Genomic DNA, 20,608 nt, shown 5'->3' with positions numbered 1-20,608 from the left:
TTGTCCCACTGGCTATCATAAGTTGAATGCACCAATTTGTAAGTCGCTCTGGATAAGAGCGTCTGCTAAATGATGTAAATGTAAAAATGTAAATGTGATAATGTATTGGGCCTATAGCCTACTGCACAAACCTCATTGCTACAGAACTGTTTTTAATTGGTTAATGTTGTATAGGCTTACGTTTGTTAAGTCATGTTTTTTTTTATCAGAGCGGTAGATCTCGGCTTGCATTTTTACTCAGAAAGTGATCTTGACTCAGAAAAGGTTAGTGACCACTGCTATAGAGGATGTAGGTTATTTTTTGTTAGTTCTCATTGTCCCTTAATCCAGTACAAATTTTATCTGACTACAGATAATATAAGAACCCAAAATACAGCAAAACACAACCCCCTCCCACCCCAACCTTCAGTGTGTCCCTACAATCTTTTCTTGTACAGACTATACTCTATACTGTTTGGATGGGTAAGTGGTGGTCATAACAGTTCATTATAGCTACAGAGAGAACTATTTGACCTTTGAATAAATATACCACTGTATCATTGGTGAAATGGCTGTGAAATTAAGTAATCATGTGAACGACTGAAGCCTAGAGAATGGTGACGGCAAGTCAGAGATATATTTACAAATTGAGACCTTATCAAGTCTGCTGCCCAATTATAATCTTAAATTCTGTTCAATTTTTCCATTGACTTTTCTGAATATGCGCTTACTCTTTGATCTTGCATTTCTTTTTCAATTTACCCTCCTGTAACTTTCCAATTTCCATGCAACATTACACTGTAGGACCTGAGTGAAATCTAGCGTAATTAGCATAAGATAGCTGAGGATCATTTTAGTGGAAGCGAGTCAGCGACAGATGGAGGTTCAGTCAAGAAAACCATATCAAAGACCAACTAATTTTTCATATGTGATCCAGGTGACTACTAGACTCGTTCCCTCGCAGCTACCTCCATAATTACAACTCCTCATGTTCATCTATTTTTCATGTGGTACATCCATAATCTGTTTAATTTAGGTATTAGGTTGATACTTTATAAAAGGTGTTTATCCTAGCTACACTAGTAAGCACGCAGTCATATTTGGCTTGTTAGAGAGCAAGGTATTTTCCGCAGAATATATTGGTTATTTTGAAACTATAGTGAGAAACCATAATTATGAGATTTTGAGGCATTCAGTCTAGTTATTTACAGCATCGCAACTGCACTCTTTATCCAGTTACAAATAGGCTTTATTTTACTGTTATGTGCAAGATTATATGCCTAAATTTTAATTGTATTATAAACTCAGCAAAAAAAGAAACGTCCTCTCACTGTCAACTGCGTTTATTTTCAGCAAACTTAACATGTGTTAATATTTGTATGAACATAACAAGATTCAACAACTGAGACATAAACTGAACAAGTTCCACAGACATGTGACTAACAGAAATGAAATAATATGTCCCTGAACAAAGGGGGGGTTAAAATAAAAAGTAACAGTCCGTTTCTGGTGTGGCCACCAGCTGCATTAAGTACTGCAGTGCATCTCCTCCTCATGGACTGCACCAGATTTGCCAGTTCTTGCTGTGAGATGTTACCCCACTCTTTCACCAAGGCACCTGCAAGTTCCCAGACATTTCTGGGGAGAATGGCCCTAGCCCTCACCCTCCGATCCAACAGGTCCCAGACGTGCTCAATGGGATTGAGATCCGGGCTCTTCGCTGGCCATGGCAGAACACACACAGAACGAGCAGTATGGCTGGTGGCATTGTCATGCTGGAGGGTCATGCCAGGATGAGCCTGCAGGAAGGGTACCACATGAGGGAGGAGGTTGTCTTCCCTGTAACGCACAGCGTTGAGATTGTCTGCAATGACAACAAGCTCAGTCCGATGAGGCTGTGACGCCCCCGCCCCAGACCATGACGGACCCTCCACCTCCAAATCGATCCCGCTCCAGAGTACAGGCCTCGGCGTAACGCTCATTCCTTCGACGATAAACGCAAATCCGACCATCACCCCTGGTGAGACAAAACCGCGACTCGTCAGTGAAGAGCACTTCTATTAAGGCAAGTCGTCCAGGTCCTGAGGCACCAAAGCATCCCCAAACCATCACACCACCACCACCATGCTTGATCTTTGGTATGATGTTCTTACTGTGGAATGCAGAGTTTGGTTTTCGCAAGGGAAAATGGGACCCATCTCGTCCAAAAAGTTGACTCAAGTTTGCCAAAAAGCACCTGGATGATCATCAAGACTCTTGGAAGAATGTTCTATGGACAGATGATTCAAAAGTATAACTTTTTGGACGACATGGTTCCAGTAATGCCTGACGAAAACCAAACTCTGCATTCCACAGTAAGAACATCATACCAAAGGTCAAGCATGGTGGTGGTGGTGTGATGGTTTGGGGATGCTTTGCTGCCTCAGGACCTGGACGACTTGCCTTAATAGAAGGAACCATGAATTCTGCTCTGTATCAGAGAATTCTACAGGAGAATGTCAGACCATCCGTCTGTGAGCTGAAGCTGAAGCGCAGCTGGGTAATGCAGCAAGACAATGATCCAAAACACACAATCAAGTCTACATGAAAATTGCTAAAAAGCAACAAATTGGAAGTTTTGAAATGGCCTAGTCAAAGTCCAGACCTAATCCCAATTGAGATGTTGTGGCAGGACTTGAAACGAGCAGTTCATGCTTGAAAACCCACACGTCACTGAGTTAAAGCAGTTCTGCATGGAAGAGTGGGCCAAAATTCCTCCACAGTGACGTGAGAGACTGATCAACAACTACAGGAAGCATTTTGTTGGAGTCATTGCAGCTAAAGGTGGCACAACCAGTTATTGAGTGTAAGGGGGCAATTACTTTTTCACACAGGGGAATTGGGTGTTGCATAACTTTGTTTATGAAATAAATATGTAATTGTTGTGTTATTTGTCCAGTTATGTTCCCTTTATCTAATATAAGGTTTTGGTTGAAGATCTGATAACATTCAGTATCACAAATATGCTAAAGTAGAGAAAATTAGAAAGGGGGCAAATACTTTTTCATAGCACTGTATCTTTGAAAGACAGGGTCCTGAAAAAGGGACGTTTCTTTTTTTGCTGAGTTTACTTTGTCACTGAGTTGCAATCTGAAAATATGATTACATAATACTTTTGTTTTTTTACTCAGTGAAATTTGATTCCCAGCTCCCATTAGTCCTGTTTGAGTCATGTGTTGGGTTCTAGGGATGATCATCAAGAGGAAAAGTGGTGAGATACCCTGTCCGCTGGCTGTGGAGGCCTTCGCTGCACACCTCAGCTACATCTGCAAGTATGACGACAAGTACAGCAAGTGAGTGAATACTGGATGTATTGTAGTCAGTTGTCATCCTGGGAGAAAGGTGTTAGCCTATATGAATGTTCATCATCATAGGACACGGGTGGCCAACCCTCCTCCTGATAAGCTACCCTCTTGCAGGCTTTTTCTCCAACCCTAGCTAGCACACCTGATTCTACTAGCTGCTAACAAGGACATTGATTAGCTGAATCAGCTGTGTTACAAAGAGGTTGGAGCAAAAGCCTGCAGACCCAGTAGCTCTCCATGAGGGTTTCCACCCCTGGTCTTTTGTAGGTCAAATGTTAGATTTTAATATGGCAAAGTATTCCGTTGTTTACAGCTTTGTGTGGCTTATTTCAGTCTTTCAGACTGCATTGGGACACGACGACAGTGTCAGCTCTAAACTCTCCTCCTACTGTGCTGCTAAACAGAGAGTCAGCCTGACTCCCCCTGTGTTGGGCCCAAGCTGGGTGCTCACACACTTCTCGCCATGCAATTCAGGCTCAAGTGAATCCTTAATTCATAATTCAATCACAGCCAGACATTAATGGAGGAGGATCACTCTATAGCATTTCATATCAGCCTCAATCCAGGGATGGCGTTCCGTACAACACCTGGAGAAGGTATTGTTTCAGGAATCACATTGATATGATATAGCAATCTTCTGAGATGCACAGCGTGACGGCAATAAAGATGACCTGGGACAACACCAGGAACTCAGATGCCCTGTTTAGAACCATACACTACAGTGCATTCGGAAAGTATTCAGACCCCTTCCCTTTTTCCACATTTTGTTACGTTACAGCCTTATTCTAAAATGGATTTAAAAAATAAAATCCTAATCAATCTACACACAATACCCCATAATGACAAAGCGAAAACAGGTTTTTAGCATTTTTTGCAAATGTATAAAAAATTAAAAACAGAAATACCTTATTTACATAAGTATTCAGACCCTTTGCCCTGAGACTCGAAATTGAGCTCAGGTGCATCCTGTTTCCATTGATCATCCTTGAGATGTTTCTACAACTTTATTGGAGTCCACCTGTGGTCAATTCAATTGACGGAAGCCACTCTTCAGTAAAAGGCACATGACAGCCTGCTTGTACTTTGCCAAAAGGCACCTAAAGGACTCTCAGACCATGAGAAACAAGATTCTTTGGTCTGATGAAACCAAGATTGAACTCTTTGGCCTGAATGCCAAGCGTCACGTCTGGAGGAAACCTGGCACAATCCCTACGGTGAAGCATGGTGGTGGCAGCATCATGCTGTGGGGATGGTTTTCAGCGGCAGGGACTGGGAGACTAGTCAGGATCGAGGGAAAGATGAACGGAGCAAAGTACAGAGAGATCCTTGATGAAAACCTGCTCGAGAGTGCTCAGGACCTCTGACTGGGGCAAAGGTTTATCTTCCAACAGGACAACGACCCTAAGCACACAGCCAAGACAATGCAGGAGTGGCTTCGGGACAAGTCTCTGAATGTCCCTGAGTGGCCCAGCCAGAGCCCGGACTTGAACCTGATCTAACATCTTTGGCGAGACCTGAAAATAGCTGTTCAGCGACGCTCCCCATCCAACCTGACAGAGCTTGAGAGGATCTGCAGAGAAGAGTGGGAGAAACTCCCCAAATACAGGTGTAACAAGCTTGTAGCGTCATATCCAAGAAGACTCAAGGCTGTAATTGCTGCCAAAGGTGCTTCAACAAAGTACTGAGTGAAGGGTCTAAATACTTATGTAAATGAGATATTTCAGGTGTTTATTTTTTATAAATTTGCAAACATTTCTAAAAACCTGTTTTTGCTTTGTCATTATGGGGTATTGTGTGTAGACGATTTAATCAATTTTAGAATAAGACTGTAACGTAACAACATTTGGAAAAAGTCAAGGGGTTTGAATACTTTCCGAATGCACTGTATAATGGAAGGAGATTTGAACTCTTAATTGCACAGTTATCTCACAAGTTTCTGTTCAAATCATCAACATGTATTGATCACATCTTTACTAATACTGCAGAAATATGCTTTAAAGGAGTATCCAAATCCATTGGATGTAGTGATCACAATATAGTAGCCATATCTAGGGACACCAAACTTCCAAAGGCTGGGCCTAATATAGGGTATAAGAGGTCATACAATATGTTTTGTAGTGATTCTTATCTTGATGATGTAAATAATATTTGCTGGTCTGTGGTGTGTAATGAGGAGCAACCAGACTCTGCACTTGACACATTTATGACATTTCTTATTCCAGTTACTAATAAGCATGCACCCATTACGAAAATGACTGTAAAAACTGTTAAATCCCCTTGGATTGATGAGGAATTAAAAAATGGTATGGTTGAGAGGTATGAGGCAAAAGGTTTGAAAATAAGTCCGGCAGCACAACCGATTGGCAAACGTACTGCAAATTGAGAAATCATGTGACTAAACTGAATAAAAAGAAGAAGAAACTATACTATGAAACAAAGATAAATTATATAAAGAATGATAGTAAAAAGCTTTGGAGCACCTTAAATGACATTTTTGGCAAAAAGGCAAACTCGGCTCCATCATTCATTGAATCAGATGGCTCATTCTTCACAAAACCCACTGATATTGCCAACTACTTTAATGATTTTTTCATTGGCAAGATTAGCAAACTTAGGCATGACATGCCAGCAACAAACTCTGACACTACACATCCAAGTATATCTGACCAAATTATGAAAGACAAGCGTTGTAATTTTGAATACCGTAAGGTGAGTGTGGAAGAGGTGAACAAATTATTGTTGTCTATCAACAATGACAAGCCACCGGGGTCTGACAACTTGAATGGAAAATTACTGAGGATAATAGCGGACGATATTGCCACGGCTATTTGCCATATCTTCAATTTAAGCCTACTAGAAAGCGTGTGCTCTCAGGCCTGGAGGGAAGCAAAAGTCATTCCGCTACCTAAGACTAGTAAAGCCCCCTTTACTGGCTCAAATAGCCGACCAATCAGCCTGTTACCAACCCTTAGTAAACTTTTGGGAAAAATTGTGTTTGACCAGATACAATGCTTTTTCACAGTAAACAAATTGACAACAGACTTTCAGTATGATTATAGGGATGGACATTAAACAAGTACGGCACTTACACAAATGACTGATGATTGGCTGAGAGGTATTGACATGTTGAATGCCTTGAGCTGTCTGTTTTGAACTACTGGCACACAGCTCGGACATCCATGCATACCCCACAAGACATGCCACTAGAGGTCTCTTCACAGTCCCCAAGTCCAGAACAGACTATGGGAGGCACACAGTACGACATACTACATGGAACAGTGGGGACTGTCATGCATACACACACATGATAACATATGCAATATACACACTGTCACGGTTAACTAAGCCAGAACCCAGAAGCAGACCAGGACAAGGTACGTAGATACAAAGGTGAGTGTTTATTACTAGATTCCGAGTGAGGCTGAATAATCCAGGGAACAGAGCGGGTGGCGTGGATGGGTTGTTGAGGGTGCAGTGGTTGGTCCGGTACTGGCTCGGCAGCCGCCGACCATCAGGCAGAGGTTGGGTGAAGGTTCCGGGTGAGAGACTGCAGACAGAACAAAACGGAGGTCAGTACACAGCAGGTCAAAAAAGTGCAAAACAACAAAACTACCACTACTGGCTCAGAGACTGATACGCTAACAAACATACTGTTCATGGCTAACGATCCGGCAGGAACTGGATGTTGGGCCAGAGCCTAAGAAGGGTGATGATGAGGACCAGGTGTGCAGATTGCTGATGGGATGCAGGTGCGGAAAACCAGAGCGCTCCCCGGAGCGTTCCCGAACCCTCGGGAAACTGGAGATTACGAGCAGGAACACTAGTCACCAGACAGGACCCGACTCAGACCGCCGGGATCGTCACACACACGTACACATGGATTTTGTGTTGTAGATATTTGGTAGTAGAGTATTGGCCTGAGAGCACACACTTAATGTGTTGTGAAATGTGTTGTAATGTTTTTAAAATTGTATAACTGCCTTAATTTTGCTGGACCCCTGGTCTTGGCAGCAGCTAATGGGGATCCATAATAAATACATATACAAATACAAAGCTAGTCATGCAATGGTAAGATAAGCTGAATACTGGATATCCATTGGAATGCCAATGATATTTGGGTAACAATTTGGATAGTCCCTCTGTAGATAGTCTATAGAGCATCAGTAACATTTCAACTAAGTATCTACTAACCATAGCTCTAACCCTAACCCTTATCCTAACCCTAAACTTAATCCTAAACTTAACCCTTACCCTAACCGTTATTCTAAACCCTATTCGTAACAATAGCAAGCATTTGCTTATCAACAGATAGTTTGTTGATAGTATGACCATTTGTAGAGCAGCTACAGATGGAATATCTGGACTATCCAAATGAAGTGTGACCGATACTTGTTGCATTTGCATTTTATAAGAAGATACCATGAAAAACATAATCCCTTTTCAGCATGGGACAGTAAATACATCCATAGTAAATCCACCTGCATTACGATTCCATCAAGTGGAACACGCATTTAATAATCTGGAGTTCCTAATCAACTAGAAGTAACACTTCTTCATTACAGTGCAATAGACTGGCTACTGTCAAGGGCCCACCCAGAGATTTCTATGTCCTAAATTGAGAACAGTGCCAAACGATGTTAACACTGGTCAAAGATAGAAGACTTAAATGAAGGGCACAAGCAGAGTAATAGATGGGATGGCTCATCACACACACACACACACCAGGAAGAATGGCACTTTACTTCTCTCCCTCTCTAACCTCTCACTGCCTCCAATTAGTTTGGACAGTAATGATATGGTGTTCTGTAGCTCAGAGGACAACACTTGTGGGTTTGCAGGACTGCAGATTACATCTGGAGAGCCAGAAACGGGAACGTTTGCTGAATATCGCTCCTCCTCACCACTAACCAATGCCTCACACTTAGTCATGGAGACAAGATATCCTCCTAACTATCTGTCTATGTGTCTTCCCTTCCTTCGGTCGTAACTCTGTCTAATTTCAGATTATCCAGTCAGAATACGGTATGTGATGGACTACAACATCTGACACGTATGATCAAATAACCAATTTTCCAAGATCCCAGATAGCCAATCAGAGTTGGTCTTTTTTCTTCCTCTCAGGTATTTCATCTTCCACAAGCCCAACAAGACATGGCAGCAGGTGTTCTGGCTGACCATCAGCATCGCCATAAACAACGCCTATATCCTGTACAAGATGTCCGATGCCTACCACGTCAAGTGCTACAGCCGAGCACAGTTTGGAGAGAGACTGGTGAGGGAGCTACTGGACTTAGATGACTGCTCTCCTACCCAGTGAGGTGACCACATAATCTTTGTAATATACACACACACATACTGTACACACACATACTGTACACACACACTGTCACACGTCTCACACGTACCCACAAACGCACACTGTTCATCACATGCAAAACACTAACACACACTAACCAAAACACTAATAGATTTGTTCTTTATAATTGTAGACACTGGGATAGGTCACTCCTTAAATGAAACCCTATTTTAACAGTGCCAAGTCTGGGTTAAATGGGTTGGGGGACCAAACCTCCAGGTCTGGGAAGCAGGTCTCTATATCTGAGTCGGAACGGTCTATAGATTCATGTTTCTTTACTGAGGCACAAAGCAGAGCCATTGTACAGTACACATGCCTCAATATTGTTAGTGTCACAGGCTGCATGACAAAAACGCAGTTGGATAATGTACTCTTGTTCAATGTGCAGATTTCTTTTCTTTTTTTTGATCAGGTTAAACATTGCTTCCATGTAGTGCAATGTCACTGTAATGTAAATCTATGATTCTATTCGACCACCTATGGAGCAACATCTGGTGTGTTCTCTCCAAGATAGACCTGAACCACTGAGCAGAAATACTATATATATATATATATATATATATACTGTGTGTGTGTGTGTGTGTGTGTGTGTGTGTACAGTACCAGTACCAGTCAAAAGTTTGGACACACCTACTCATTCAAGAGGTTTTCTTTATTTTTACTATTTTCTACATTGTAGAATAATAGTGAAGACATCAAAACTATGAAATAACACATATGGAATCATGTAGTAACCAAAAAAGTGTTAAACAAATTTGGCATTCTCTCAACCAGCTTCATGAGGTAGTCACCTGGAATACTTTTCCAACAGTCTTGAAGGAGTTCCCACATATGCTGAGCACTTGTTGGCTGCTTTTCCTTAACTCTGCTGCCCAACTCATTCCAAACCATCTCAATTGGGTTGAGGCTGGGTGATTGTGGAGGCCAGGTCATCTGATGCAGCACTCCATCACTCTCCTTGGTCAAAAAAGCCCTTACACAGCCTGGAGGTGTGTTTGGGGTCATTGTCCTGTTGAAAAACAAATGATAGTCCCACTAAGCGCAAACCAGATGGGATGGTGTATCGCTGCAGAATGCTGTGGTAGCCATGCTGGTTAAGTGTGCCTTGAATTCTAAATAAATCACTGACAGTGTCACCAGCAAAGCACCCCCACACCATCACACTTCCTCCTCCATGCTTCACGGTGGAAACCACACATGCAGAGATCATCCGTACACCTACTCCGCACAGCGGTTGGAACCCAAAATCTCACATTTGGACTCATCAGACCGAAGGACAGATTGTCTAATGTCCTTTGCTCGTGTTTCTTGGCCCAAGCAAGTCTCATGTTCGTAGTGGTATCCTTTAGTAGTGGTTTCTTTGCAGCAATTCAACCATGAAGTCTCCTCTGAACAGTTGATGTTGAGATGTGTCTGTTTGTCACGCCCTGGCTCTGGGGACTCTTAAATGTTGAGCCAGGGTGTGGATTTTCTATGTGTTATTTTCTATGTTTTGTTCTAGTTCGTGTATTTCTATGTTGGCCAGGGTGGTTCCCAATCAGAGGCAGCTGTAGCTTGTTGTCTCTGATTGGGGACCATACTTAGGCAGCCTGTTTGGCACTGTTTATTGTGGGATCTTGTTCCGTAAGGTTTGTTTTGGTGTTTAACCTAGGACTTCACGTATCGTTTGTTTTGTTGTTTTTGTATCGTGTATTAAGTACTAATAAAGAATGTACGCATATCACGCTGCGCCTTGGTCCGCTTCATCTAACGACGATCGTGACACTGTTACTTGAACTCTGTGAAGCATTTATTTGGGCTGCAATCTGAGGTGCAGTTATTTTAATGAACTTATCCTCTGCAGCAGAGGTAACTCTGGGTCTTCCTTTCCTGTGGCTATTGAAGAATCTCAAATATAACATATATTTTGATTTGTTTAACACTTTTTTGCTTACTACATGATTCCAAATGTGTTATTTCATAGTTTTGATGTCTTCACTATTATTCTACAATGTAGAAAATAGTAAATATAACGAAAAAACCCTTGAATGAGTAAATGTGTCCAAATATATACACTACAGTTCAAAAGTTTGGAGTCACTTAGACATTTTGTTGTTTTCGAAAGAAAAGCTATTCTAATGGAATATCTACATAGGCGTACAGAGGCCCATTATCAGCAACCATCAGTCCTGTGTTCCAATGGCACGTTGTGTTTGCTAATCCAAGTTTATCATTTTAAAAGGCTAATTTATCATTAGAAAACCCTTTTGCAATTATATTAGCACAGCTGAAAACTGTTGTGCTGATTAAAGAAGCAATAAAACAGCCCTTCTTGAGACTAGTTGAATATCTGGAGCATCAGCAATTGTGGGTTTGATTACAGGCTCAAAATGGCCAGAAACAAATAACTTTATTCTGAAACTCATCAGTCTATTCTTGTTCTGAGAAATGAAGGCTATTCCATGTGAGAAATTGCCAAGAAACTGAAGATCTCGTACAAGGCTGTGTACTACTCCTTTCACAGAACAGCGCAAACTGGCTTTAACCAGAATAGAAAGAGTAGTGGGAGGCCCCGGTGCACAACTGAGCAAGAGGACAAATACATTAGAGTGTCTAGTTTAAGAAACAGACGCCTCACAGGTCCTCAACTGGCAGCTTCATTAAATAGTACCCGCAAAACAGCAGTCTCAACGTCAACAGTGAAGAGGCGACTCCGGGATGCTGACCTTCTAGGCAGAGTTGCAAAGAAAAAGCCATATTTCAGACTGGCCAATAAAAAGAAGAGATTAAGATGGGCAAAAGAACACAGACATTGGACATAGGAAGATTGGAAAAAAGTGTTATGGACAGACTAATCAAAGTTTGAGGTGTTCGGATCACAAAGAAGAACATTTGTGAGACGCAGACCAAATGAAAAGATGCTGGAGGAGTGGTTGATGCCATTTGTCAAGCATGGTGGAGGCAATGTGATGATCTGGGGGTGCTTTGGTGGTGGTAAAGTGGGAGATATGTACAGGGTAAAAGGGATCTTGAAGAAGGAAGGCTATCACTCCATTTTGCAACGCCATGCCATACCCTGTGGACGGCGCGTGATTAGAGCCAATTTCCTCCTACAACAGGACAATGACCCAAAGCACAGCTCCAAACTATGCAATAACTATTTAGGGAAGAAGCAGTCAGCTGGTATTCTGTCTATAATGGAGTGGCCAGCACAGTCACCGGATCTCAACCCTATTGCTCTTTTGTGGGAGCAGCTTGACCGTATGGTACGTAAGAAGTGCCCATCAAGCCAATCCAACTTGTGGGAGGTGCTTCAGGAAGCATGGGGTGAAACTCTTCAGATTACCTCAACAAATTGACAACTAGAATGCCAAAGGTCTGCAAGGCTGTAATTGCTGCAAATGGAGGATTTGACGAAAGCAAAGTTTGAAGGACACAATTATTATTTCAATTAAAAATCATTATTTCTAACCTTGTCAATGACTACATTTCCTATTCATTTTGCTATATTTCCTATTCAAACTCATTTCATGTATGTTTTCATGGAAAACAAGGACATTTCTAAGTGAACCCAAACTTTTGAACGGTTGTGTGTGTGTGTGTGTGTGTGTGTGTGTGTGTGTGTGTGTGTGTGTGTGTGTGTGTGTGTGTGTGTGTGTGTGTGTGTGTGTGTGTGTGTGTGTGTGTGTGTGTGTGTGTGTGTGTGTGAGTGTGAGTGTGTGTGTGTGAGCAAGCCCAGGATCCTTCCATTATGTTTAAATTAAATATGGAGTAGTAGTCTGCACTACATTTCATTACTATCCCCCTTCCAGAGCACTTGTTATCCTGCAGATGGTTAATACCTGGAATGGGAAATCTCCTGCTTACCAGGGTAATGCTTACTGTACTCTAACTCCATATCTCAGTCAATAGGAACTATGCAACAGGTCATCAGATCATATGACTGGCAGTCCCTATTCTCAGCCAATGGGTCAATCGCTGTGTATTTGCAACATCATTGGACATTCTGGATGGTGTGACTTGTGGTCAGGTTTTCAGACAGCAAAGGGAAGGTTTGATTATATAAATTATACCAGTTCTTGCCAATGATGGCCACATGAACGTTTATTTGGATGAAGCCTACTGTTACTGTACAACATGATGATCGTCTCCATGTGGCGTAGTCTTGGATAATCAAGAGCTGCAGGGGTCAGTTCAGGTCAACTCTAGATAAACACTCTGAACCGTCCACAACCATATCTGAAATGTCTACAGCCAAACCCTCACTCACTGACAGACCACACAGACATGGACTGTTTCCAGTTCAGTTAATCTGATGATGTATGATGAATTGGGCCTCTGGCTCAGCTGGGGTGCTAAGAGCTTTTCTCCACATGAGTTATGCCAGTGTGGCCCACATCATCATATAGGCCTAATGTACTGTAGTCACACCCACCGCACATTCCCTGGAAGTTGATCTATACAGTATGTAAGTTGAGTTTAAATGAAACATTACGTACCGTCAGCCAATGACTATCTCGCTCCAATGATGTCACTAAAAGATGGACAGAAGAAAACACCAGACCCACAGAAGTTTGTCAATGTCATTCCTTCCAAATGGGCTTCGGAGAATGGATCCTCCTATTGGATCCTCCTGATCTGCCATAATGACTTTGTGAGGGTGTGGTCTTGCCTCTTGTGTGGGGACAGAATAGTACCCCACTGTGCTGTATGTTGAGCTGTTTAAGTTAGTGAAGTGAATGTCACCGTGGATTAATAATGTATTTTTGGCCAATAGAGAATGTAATGTCAGTGTACATGTGAAATCAAAGCTTTGTACAAAACGTTTTCAACTGTGTGCAATTCCAAAGTCCACACACAAAGGCCTGTTTTATCCCTTGGCCGATGACATACATTCGTGCTTGTCCACTCCTTGCCACTGTGACTGTGTTATTGATGTGTGAAGTGTTTGAGAGATTTGTACTACTGAGGCAGAGTTGTCCTAGCTAGGGCACTACTCATGCACTTTTGATGGTCCTGCACTTTAAAGCGATTCAATAACGGTCTATTGATGTTTAATTAATGGTGGTACTAAATGCTTCCCCAGAAAATAGATGCGTTAATGACGCACTTTGACACTCAATAACTATTGTGTAAATCCGTGTTGTCGCAGAATACTGAAGGTTTAATCCTGTTTCATTGGTATCGCCTATGTTTCCTTTCTAATTATTGAGAGCTCGACCATTCTATGAAGAAGCAGGAAATCAATTTTTAATAGAAAGGGAAATTATTGTCTAATGAGTGCTGACTTCTGCAACCATGTGCTACAATATTTATGCAGGAATGATTTAATGGGGATATTGCTGATCAACAAAAGTACACTAAGATGATGAATACTACAAGCCAATGAAAATGAATTATATTCTAAAAGCGTTATGAATATTTACCTAAATATATCATGTGCATAGGCTATTGAGGCACATTTGTTTTGTTTTTGTGTACAGATTAGAAGGTACTGTATATATGATTATAGTTCTATCAGAGTCTTCACTTATAGGTAAGACACATGATTGTGATTTTTCACCTTTTATCTTTCCCAAAAAAACATTGTCATTCTTGTGTATGTTTGTGTGAGATCACTAGTTCTGTGCACTGATCACTGTCTGAAAGATTCTCTGACATGCCATAAGTATGTTAATGTTGCTCATAACAATGCTATTTTGTTCTGAATTGTTATATTGATAGACACCAAGAAGTATGCATGATACAGTCAACAACTTTTCAAAGTAAATACTTCAAAATCAAATATACAATATCTTTAAATTATTGTCTGTTTGCGGTATATCTTAATTAGTCCTCAAGTCCTTGGATGTGCTCTAAAATGTTCTGTAAGTGTAGTGTTACTAAGTCTATTAGGCCATATTTAATGTTATTAATACCACCATGGCACCATGGCAGATTACTCTCATGTGTGGTGATCCGTTATTGCTACTCTTGAGTGATTCATGAACCAATTATAATCACAGGTATACAAAGTTCTGTATGAAAGGTTTTGGGGGAAAGTTATTTTTCCATCTCTTGAAAATGTACAACTTCCTGTTGACACAGAGTATGTTCTATATTTCAGTAGAGGTAAGGTAGATCACTCTGTGTTCAGTTTTAATCAAAACTGTTTTAAAGAGTTTCAATTCTCAGGTTGAAATTGTGTGATCTTATCTACAATTTACAGTAAGATAAAATATGACAAAAGTTGTATTTTATTTTATTGCTCAGCCATGTATTAGATATATTCTCAGTGCCTTTTACATAGAACATCTCCTTTTGTCTTACCAGGCATTTGATGCCAGTATCATGTGGCAACTTCAGATGACTTTTGCAGAGAATATCTAAATTTATCATTTATTCAAGATAGATAAAATAAATGACAGTTTACCATCTGTATAGTGCGTCTGTGTTCACGAAATTCATATTATTTTCTCACTCTAGGATTAGATTATTAGGTTTATTGTTCAACCCTTACAATAATTGGTTCTTAAAAGCAGCCTATTAGAAAAGACAACAGACATAAACTATATCAATAGATAACCAAGCCAAGCCATATCCAATTATTATCATCATTGGCCATTTCTCATTGCCTGAAATGTCTTTGTGTCAATCTGATGTCACTGTAATTCCCTAGCTTCTGAGAGGCAATGTTCATTTACCATTCCTCTGTAAAATTAATGAGGTCAGTTGATTGACAGCCCACTCAGTCTATTGCCACACACCATCTTCTTTCCTTCTGGTATTTACTGCTGTTTTCAGACCCATAAAGCATATTGAGTGCAGCTCCAATACTGCGGTACCACTCGTGCACCCGCCTCCACCCCTAGCTGTTAATGGACAAACCGAGACTGCATGCAAACAAGCTGGCTAGTCAGGCAGCCCCAATGCCCATTGAGTCCTTTATAGTTAGCAAAAAACAAACACATTTTGTGAATGTTTTTCATTCAATTCAGCCTCCACTCTGCATTAGTGATCAAGACTGCTGAAATACATTTTAATATGTAATATTGTAATTTTGGACACCATTTATTAATAATTGCCATACTAAAACGCAGTGAGAGATTACAAGATGTTAAAGTGGACTACAGTGTAATGAAATATATCTTTCTGTAGGCCTATCGTGCACAGTGGCAATTGAAAGTCTAAAGCTGGGATCTAAAAATGTATGGAAATGAACTTTTCTGACCTCAGGGCTTCATTATTTGATATTCAAAGATTAATTAAAAATACAAAATAAATACAATAACCTGATAAGGTGCTATCAAAATACTGTAAAGAATGATAATAGATAATATTGAAATAGTTCAAAATATTTAATATCATAATGTGCTCAATCAATGGTCAGTAGTAAAGTTGTCAATACTAATAATAAGGGTAGTTGGTAAAATGAAATCTAGTTCCAGAATGGTGCATTTGACATTGTACTAGTAATATGTAAATAGCTCATGTAAGCTGGACCAAACTTCCTAATGTATCGGATTAATTCTATACGAATTTAATATAAAAAAAACTATACATAAACTGCAACGTATGACTGCTCTGGGAATGTTGTTGTAGGAACTGCTTCTTGTCCTGTCTGTGTCTTTCATCGGTGGAGGAAAAGTGATTGCTGTATAGTGCGTGTTTGTTATTTCTCCTCATTGAGTGTGTATGTAGCCTATTGTAAACCTTCCCTCTATCTGATCTTCATGTTAACAGTACACCATCCTGATGGACTTTGTGAATCGTACGTATACCACCTCTGTTGATGAGAGTTTACACCATGTTGCACACATCTAATAAATGTTCATGATTTTATACACCACCAGTGTCAAGAGTTTATGTAGGCCTTGTAAAGGTTTACGAAGGCTTTCTTAACATTATAAACCTTATAAATTATACTTTAGATAGTGTGACCAATATGGGCATATCACGCTAGCACCCCCTGTAGGCTAGGAGTATGGTGCATGTCTAGTCTCAAAATATGTTTAATGTGCTGTAGGTAGTAGTGGGTGACAGATGGTCTGTTTAGTAGAGCTGCTCATCTTTGGTTGATGACCCAGCAGCCTTAATGTCTGTTACATTACCCTGGGATGTGATGAGCATTACACATTCGTAAGTACAAACCCTTTAGTTCCCACTGGCCGTGTACATGCAAGGAGCTGGACCTTTATTCCATACTTACACACAACCATTTGATCTATACTGTAGCTCCCGTTGCACTTAAATCGAAACATATCCATTAACAGTGGCATTATTTTACACACACACACACACACACACGAGGGAGAGATAGAAAGAGAGAGGTGTGTGTGTGTGTGCTTGTGCACACACACACACACACACACAAAAGACTTAACAAGTATGCTGTCCAGAATGTGCAGACTGGAAATCAGACACTGGATCTCTTTGTTAGAGGCTATTTCTGTTCCATGAGAATACTGGCCTCTTTTCCCCCAGATAATTACTCTGCATAGCAATGAGAGCAAGCAGGCCAGGAAAACTGACTGAATTGTTTAGTTACAGTCGTCATTAAAATCCAACAAAATTATCAAAACTTTGGCTCCTAAAGCTTTATTAGTTTTCATTGCTACTTAAGAGTCTTCAAAGAATGCAAAGAAAGTCCACACCTCTTTTATATATAAATGCATTTATTTAAGTTAATCATTTTTTCCTCAAAGTTGAATTTTTGCCATAACTATAAAACAATGAAGAATGACGCTGTACAGTAGATCAACTCACTAGTAACTGCTGTTGCTTACAGTATGTGTATATATGTACATAGACAAACGTACTATATATACAAAGATATACACTTTTAAATGTTACCCCCATGCTGCCTCCTCCCTTGCCACTGATCTGAATTGTAATTAACCCCATTTTCCTACAGCAAAAGATAGTTAGAGGAACAATCCGTATTCGATTTCCCAAATTCAAAATGTTCTTGTGATCAATAATTTGGTTTATTATCAGTAATCATTTAGTCAATGTCCACATATTGACAATGCACGTTCCTCTCCTAAACTTGAATCACCAATTGTATTGACAATGCAAATCAAATAAGTAAATAACTTTGGCACATTGTGCTATGTAAACGTTTCATCCAATTAAAATGTGGCTGTAATTCTAGCATGATTTTATCTCCGTATATCCTAAAGTGAACAGCAAACTTCATTTTCACACATCTTACTAAAAAGGCTTTATTCAATACTTGAACAACTGTTGCCACCATGTATGTAGACAATGTTCACACAAGCAATTCCATTTAGTACTGTAGGCCTCCCTCTAACCATCTGAACTTTCACATTTGAATTGGTACAATTGACATGAACTCCGAAATTGTTACAATTTCAACAGTGACGTGATGGCAGACAGAGCTCTTACCATTTGCAACTTGTCATAATCCTACTAACCTCTCTCACATGGGAGGTTAAAACATCCAATTCTCCTCTTGATCCCATAGTCCTGCTCACGCACAGATCTCACATTCTGAACTGCAGATACTGCAGGTAAAGTATGGGATGTTACCTCTATCCCCTGCTCCACATCCCTTACTGTGGGATACCTCATCTCTTTGGCATTTTTGAAATGCAATACCTCCACACAAGTTAGAGATGGGAGCTGCTGCATCTGTTTTGATGTTGTGATGCTTGTTTCTATACTGATGGTGGTTGGAGTCTCCCTATGTATACGGAAGTTTGACCAGAATGGTGTAGAACACAAAGGGATATATGCATATATAATGAGGGCTCAAAATACAGACAGCAAATATTACTGAATAATTAGTAATTTGCTATTCTATAATAAATTAATCTCTATTGAAATCGGGGGCATCCCAACCGAGACAAAAACAATGTCATGTCAATGGATGAATCTTAGCTTTCATAAGTCATTATAGGCTCCTTTGGCCATCACATTAACGGTGGGTTCTGCTGCCCCTCAGAAACAAACAGCAACGTTTAAAGTACCACATATCACAAGCTACATGTATTAACCCAATCAGAATATACCCAAAGCAGATGTGAGCTAAATGCACAACAATGATACTGAAATAAGAAAATCGTATTGCTTTTCTCCCTTGTGAGTCTAGTTAACGATTGCCGAATGACCTGCCCTCCTTCAAGAAACCTGTTCACTAGCGCACACAAAAACACATTCTCCTTTACAGTATGATGGATATCAAAAAAGGCAAAGACATCATTCACAAAGCATGCGTGCAATGTTAAGAAAAACAAAAGGACAGAAAAAGAAGATGGAAAAAAATAAAGACGCTCAAGTATTGGTACAACATGCAACACAAGGCCCTCCCATGTAAATGCTGTCTTTGTCGCTTACCTCAGATGAAGTGTAATTTTCTAAAATGGCAAATCACAAATATTGACAATAAGGACTCCAATGTATACATACACTGTGTGTGAGACAACATTTCAAGAACACTTGTAGAACTTCTGAGAATGGAAATTATGGTTCCAATATTATCCTGTAATAAACTCTTCACCAATAATAATTTGTATGAGGTTATGACAGGGTAGTTACTATGGTAACACCGACACCGAAAAGGAAAAAAATCTATACAGTAAGTAGATACGTTTTTACTCACGAGCACAGTCAGAAAGCAACAAGAGTATAAAGAAATCAGTTCAATTTACTGTATAACTCAGTTGATTATTCTACAGTATAATTGAACACAAATAATTAAATGTCTGTTAGAAATAAAATAAATCAATAAACTTGGACACTGTAATGCTTTTGCAAAGAAAAAAAATACATGACTGAAATATAGATTTATTTTGTATGTTTTCCATTCAATTGTGATGGACAAACGGGACAAAGACTGAAGAGCCGTAGCAGCAAGTGCTACAATCTGTGATGACCCAGCAGTGAAATATCCACACCCTCGACAACTCCTGGCCCCACAAGTATCCATGAGAGACCCGTGAAGAACACCCTTCTGATCGGACAACGCACCTTTTTACAACACGTGTGACAGGAGCAGAATGAAAATGTGGTATAAATTGTAGAAGGAAAAAAAAAACTGATTTTGTTTTCGCCATCTCTTTACCGCTCACTCCGTCAGAACAGCCCACCAATCAGGAGTGAAGCGTTTCAGTGAACGAAAGGAACAGTGCGTAGAGTCCTTTCCCTTCTACCAGCAGGACTTTTAAGGGGCCAAACCCAACTGGAACCATACCAAAACCATCAGCTTTCTTCCTGGGCCGTTTCGGTCTAGTCAGGGAACCTCTATGGAATACGTCTTTTACAGTCAACAAAGATAGATTACTTGAGAGAGAAAAAGGACAACAAAATAATAGTCACATCCATTTCAGAAACGCAGTGAACTTCAGTGGAAAGAGAGAAAAAATTTAAACGAACAATGTAAAAAAGAAAAACATCCAGAAAGTTCATTCCATTTCACCTGCATTAAGAAAAATAACTAATTCACTTTCCAAAGAGCAGGACTAAAGATGAAACACTGAGGTATATAGTTGGATGGAAAGCATTATCATCATCCCACTTGGTGGTCTGTAATTTCATATCCTTCTTCCCTCTGTGTGTTGTGGCCCCTCCGGGGGCCTCAGTCTGTCCGTCTGTCCGTAGTTGGTGCTGGGTGGCTCTGGGGAGGAGAGCAGGAGGAGGTGGTGGGGGAGGTGGTGTTGGTGGGGACTCTCTCTGTCGGTCTCTGTCTGTTTGTCTCTCTCTCTAGAGCTGGAGGTTGAGAGTGAACTTCCACTGCTGGTTGAGGTTGGGGCTGCACACCTCCACTGTCAGCCCCCCAGTGCGTGCACTGCGGCTGTCCAGGCACAGGTTGCTACCCACGTGCCGCAACTTAGAGTTGCTCTCGATCTGCTCCCATTTCTGGCGACACACGAGGTGGGGACAGCGAGGAGAGTTGGGACATGGGGGAAACAAGGGTGTACAAATCAGTGTCAGGTTTGTATGTACTGTG

The 20,608-nt window shown here is 40.6% G+C and overlaps 2 protein-coding genes across 3 annotated transcripts in view; one reads left to right on the top strand and one right to left on the bottom strand.

Moving 5' to 3' along the window:
- Nucleotides 1-9,269, top strand: part of LOC121547619 (piggyBac transposable element-derived protein 5) — a 50,666-nt gene extending 41,397 nt beyond the window's left edge. The window contains exons 6-7 of the mRNA XM_041858969.2: nt 3,206-3,311; nt 8,445-9,269. Of these exons, the coding sequence (XP_041714903.1) occupies nt 3,206-3,311; nt 8,445-8,640 (302 nt within the window). The 3' untranslated portion in view covers nt 8,641-9,269. The remainder of the gene's footprint in view (nt 1-3,205; nt 3,312-8,444) is intronic.
- An 8,578-nt stretch (nt 9,270-17,847) lies between these two features.
- galnt2 (UDP-N-acetyl-alpha-D-galactosamine:polypeptide N-acetylgalactosaminyltransferase 2) overlaps nt 17,848-20,608 on the bottom strand; it is a 98,742-nt gene continuing 95,981 nt past the window's right edge. For both annotated transcript variants that reach the window (XM_041858967.2, XM_041858968.2), the window contains exon 16: nt 17,848-20,517. In XM_041858967.2, coding sequence (XP_041714901.1) covers nt 20,362-20,517 — 156 coding nt within the window. In that variant the 3' untranslated portion in view covers nt 17,848-20,361. The remainder of the gene's footprint in view (nt 20,518-20,608) is intronic.

This window comes from Coregonus clupeaformis, chromosome 31, assembly GCF_020615455.1.
Source record: "Coregonus clupeaformis isolate EN_2021a chromosome 31, ASM2061545v1, whole genome shotgun sequence".
NCBI lineage: Eukaryota > Metazoa > Chordata > Actinopteri > Salmoniformes > Salmonidae > Coregonus > Coregonus clupeaformis.
Note: the sequence above shows the minus strand (reverse complement) of the source record. Positions and strands in the feature narration are given on the sequence as shown.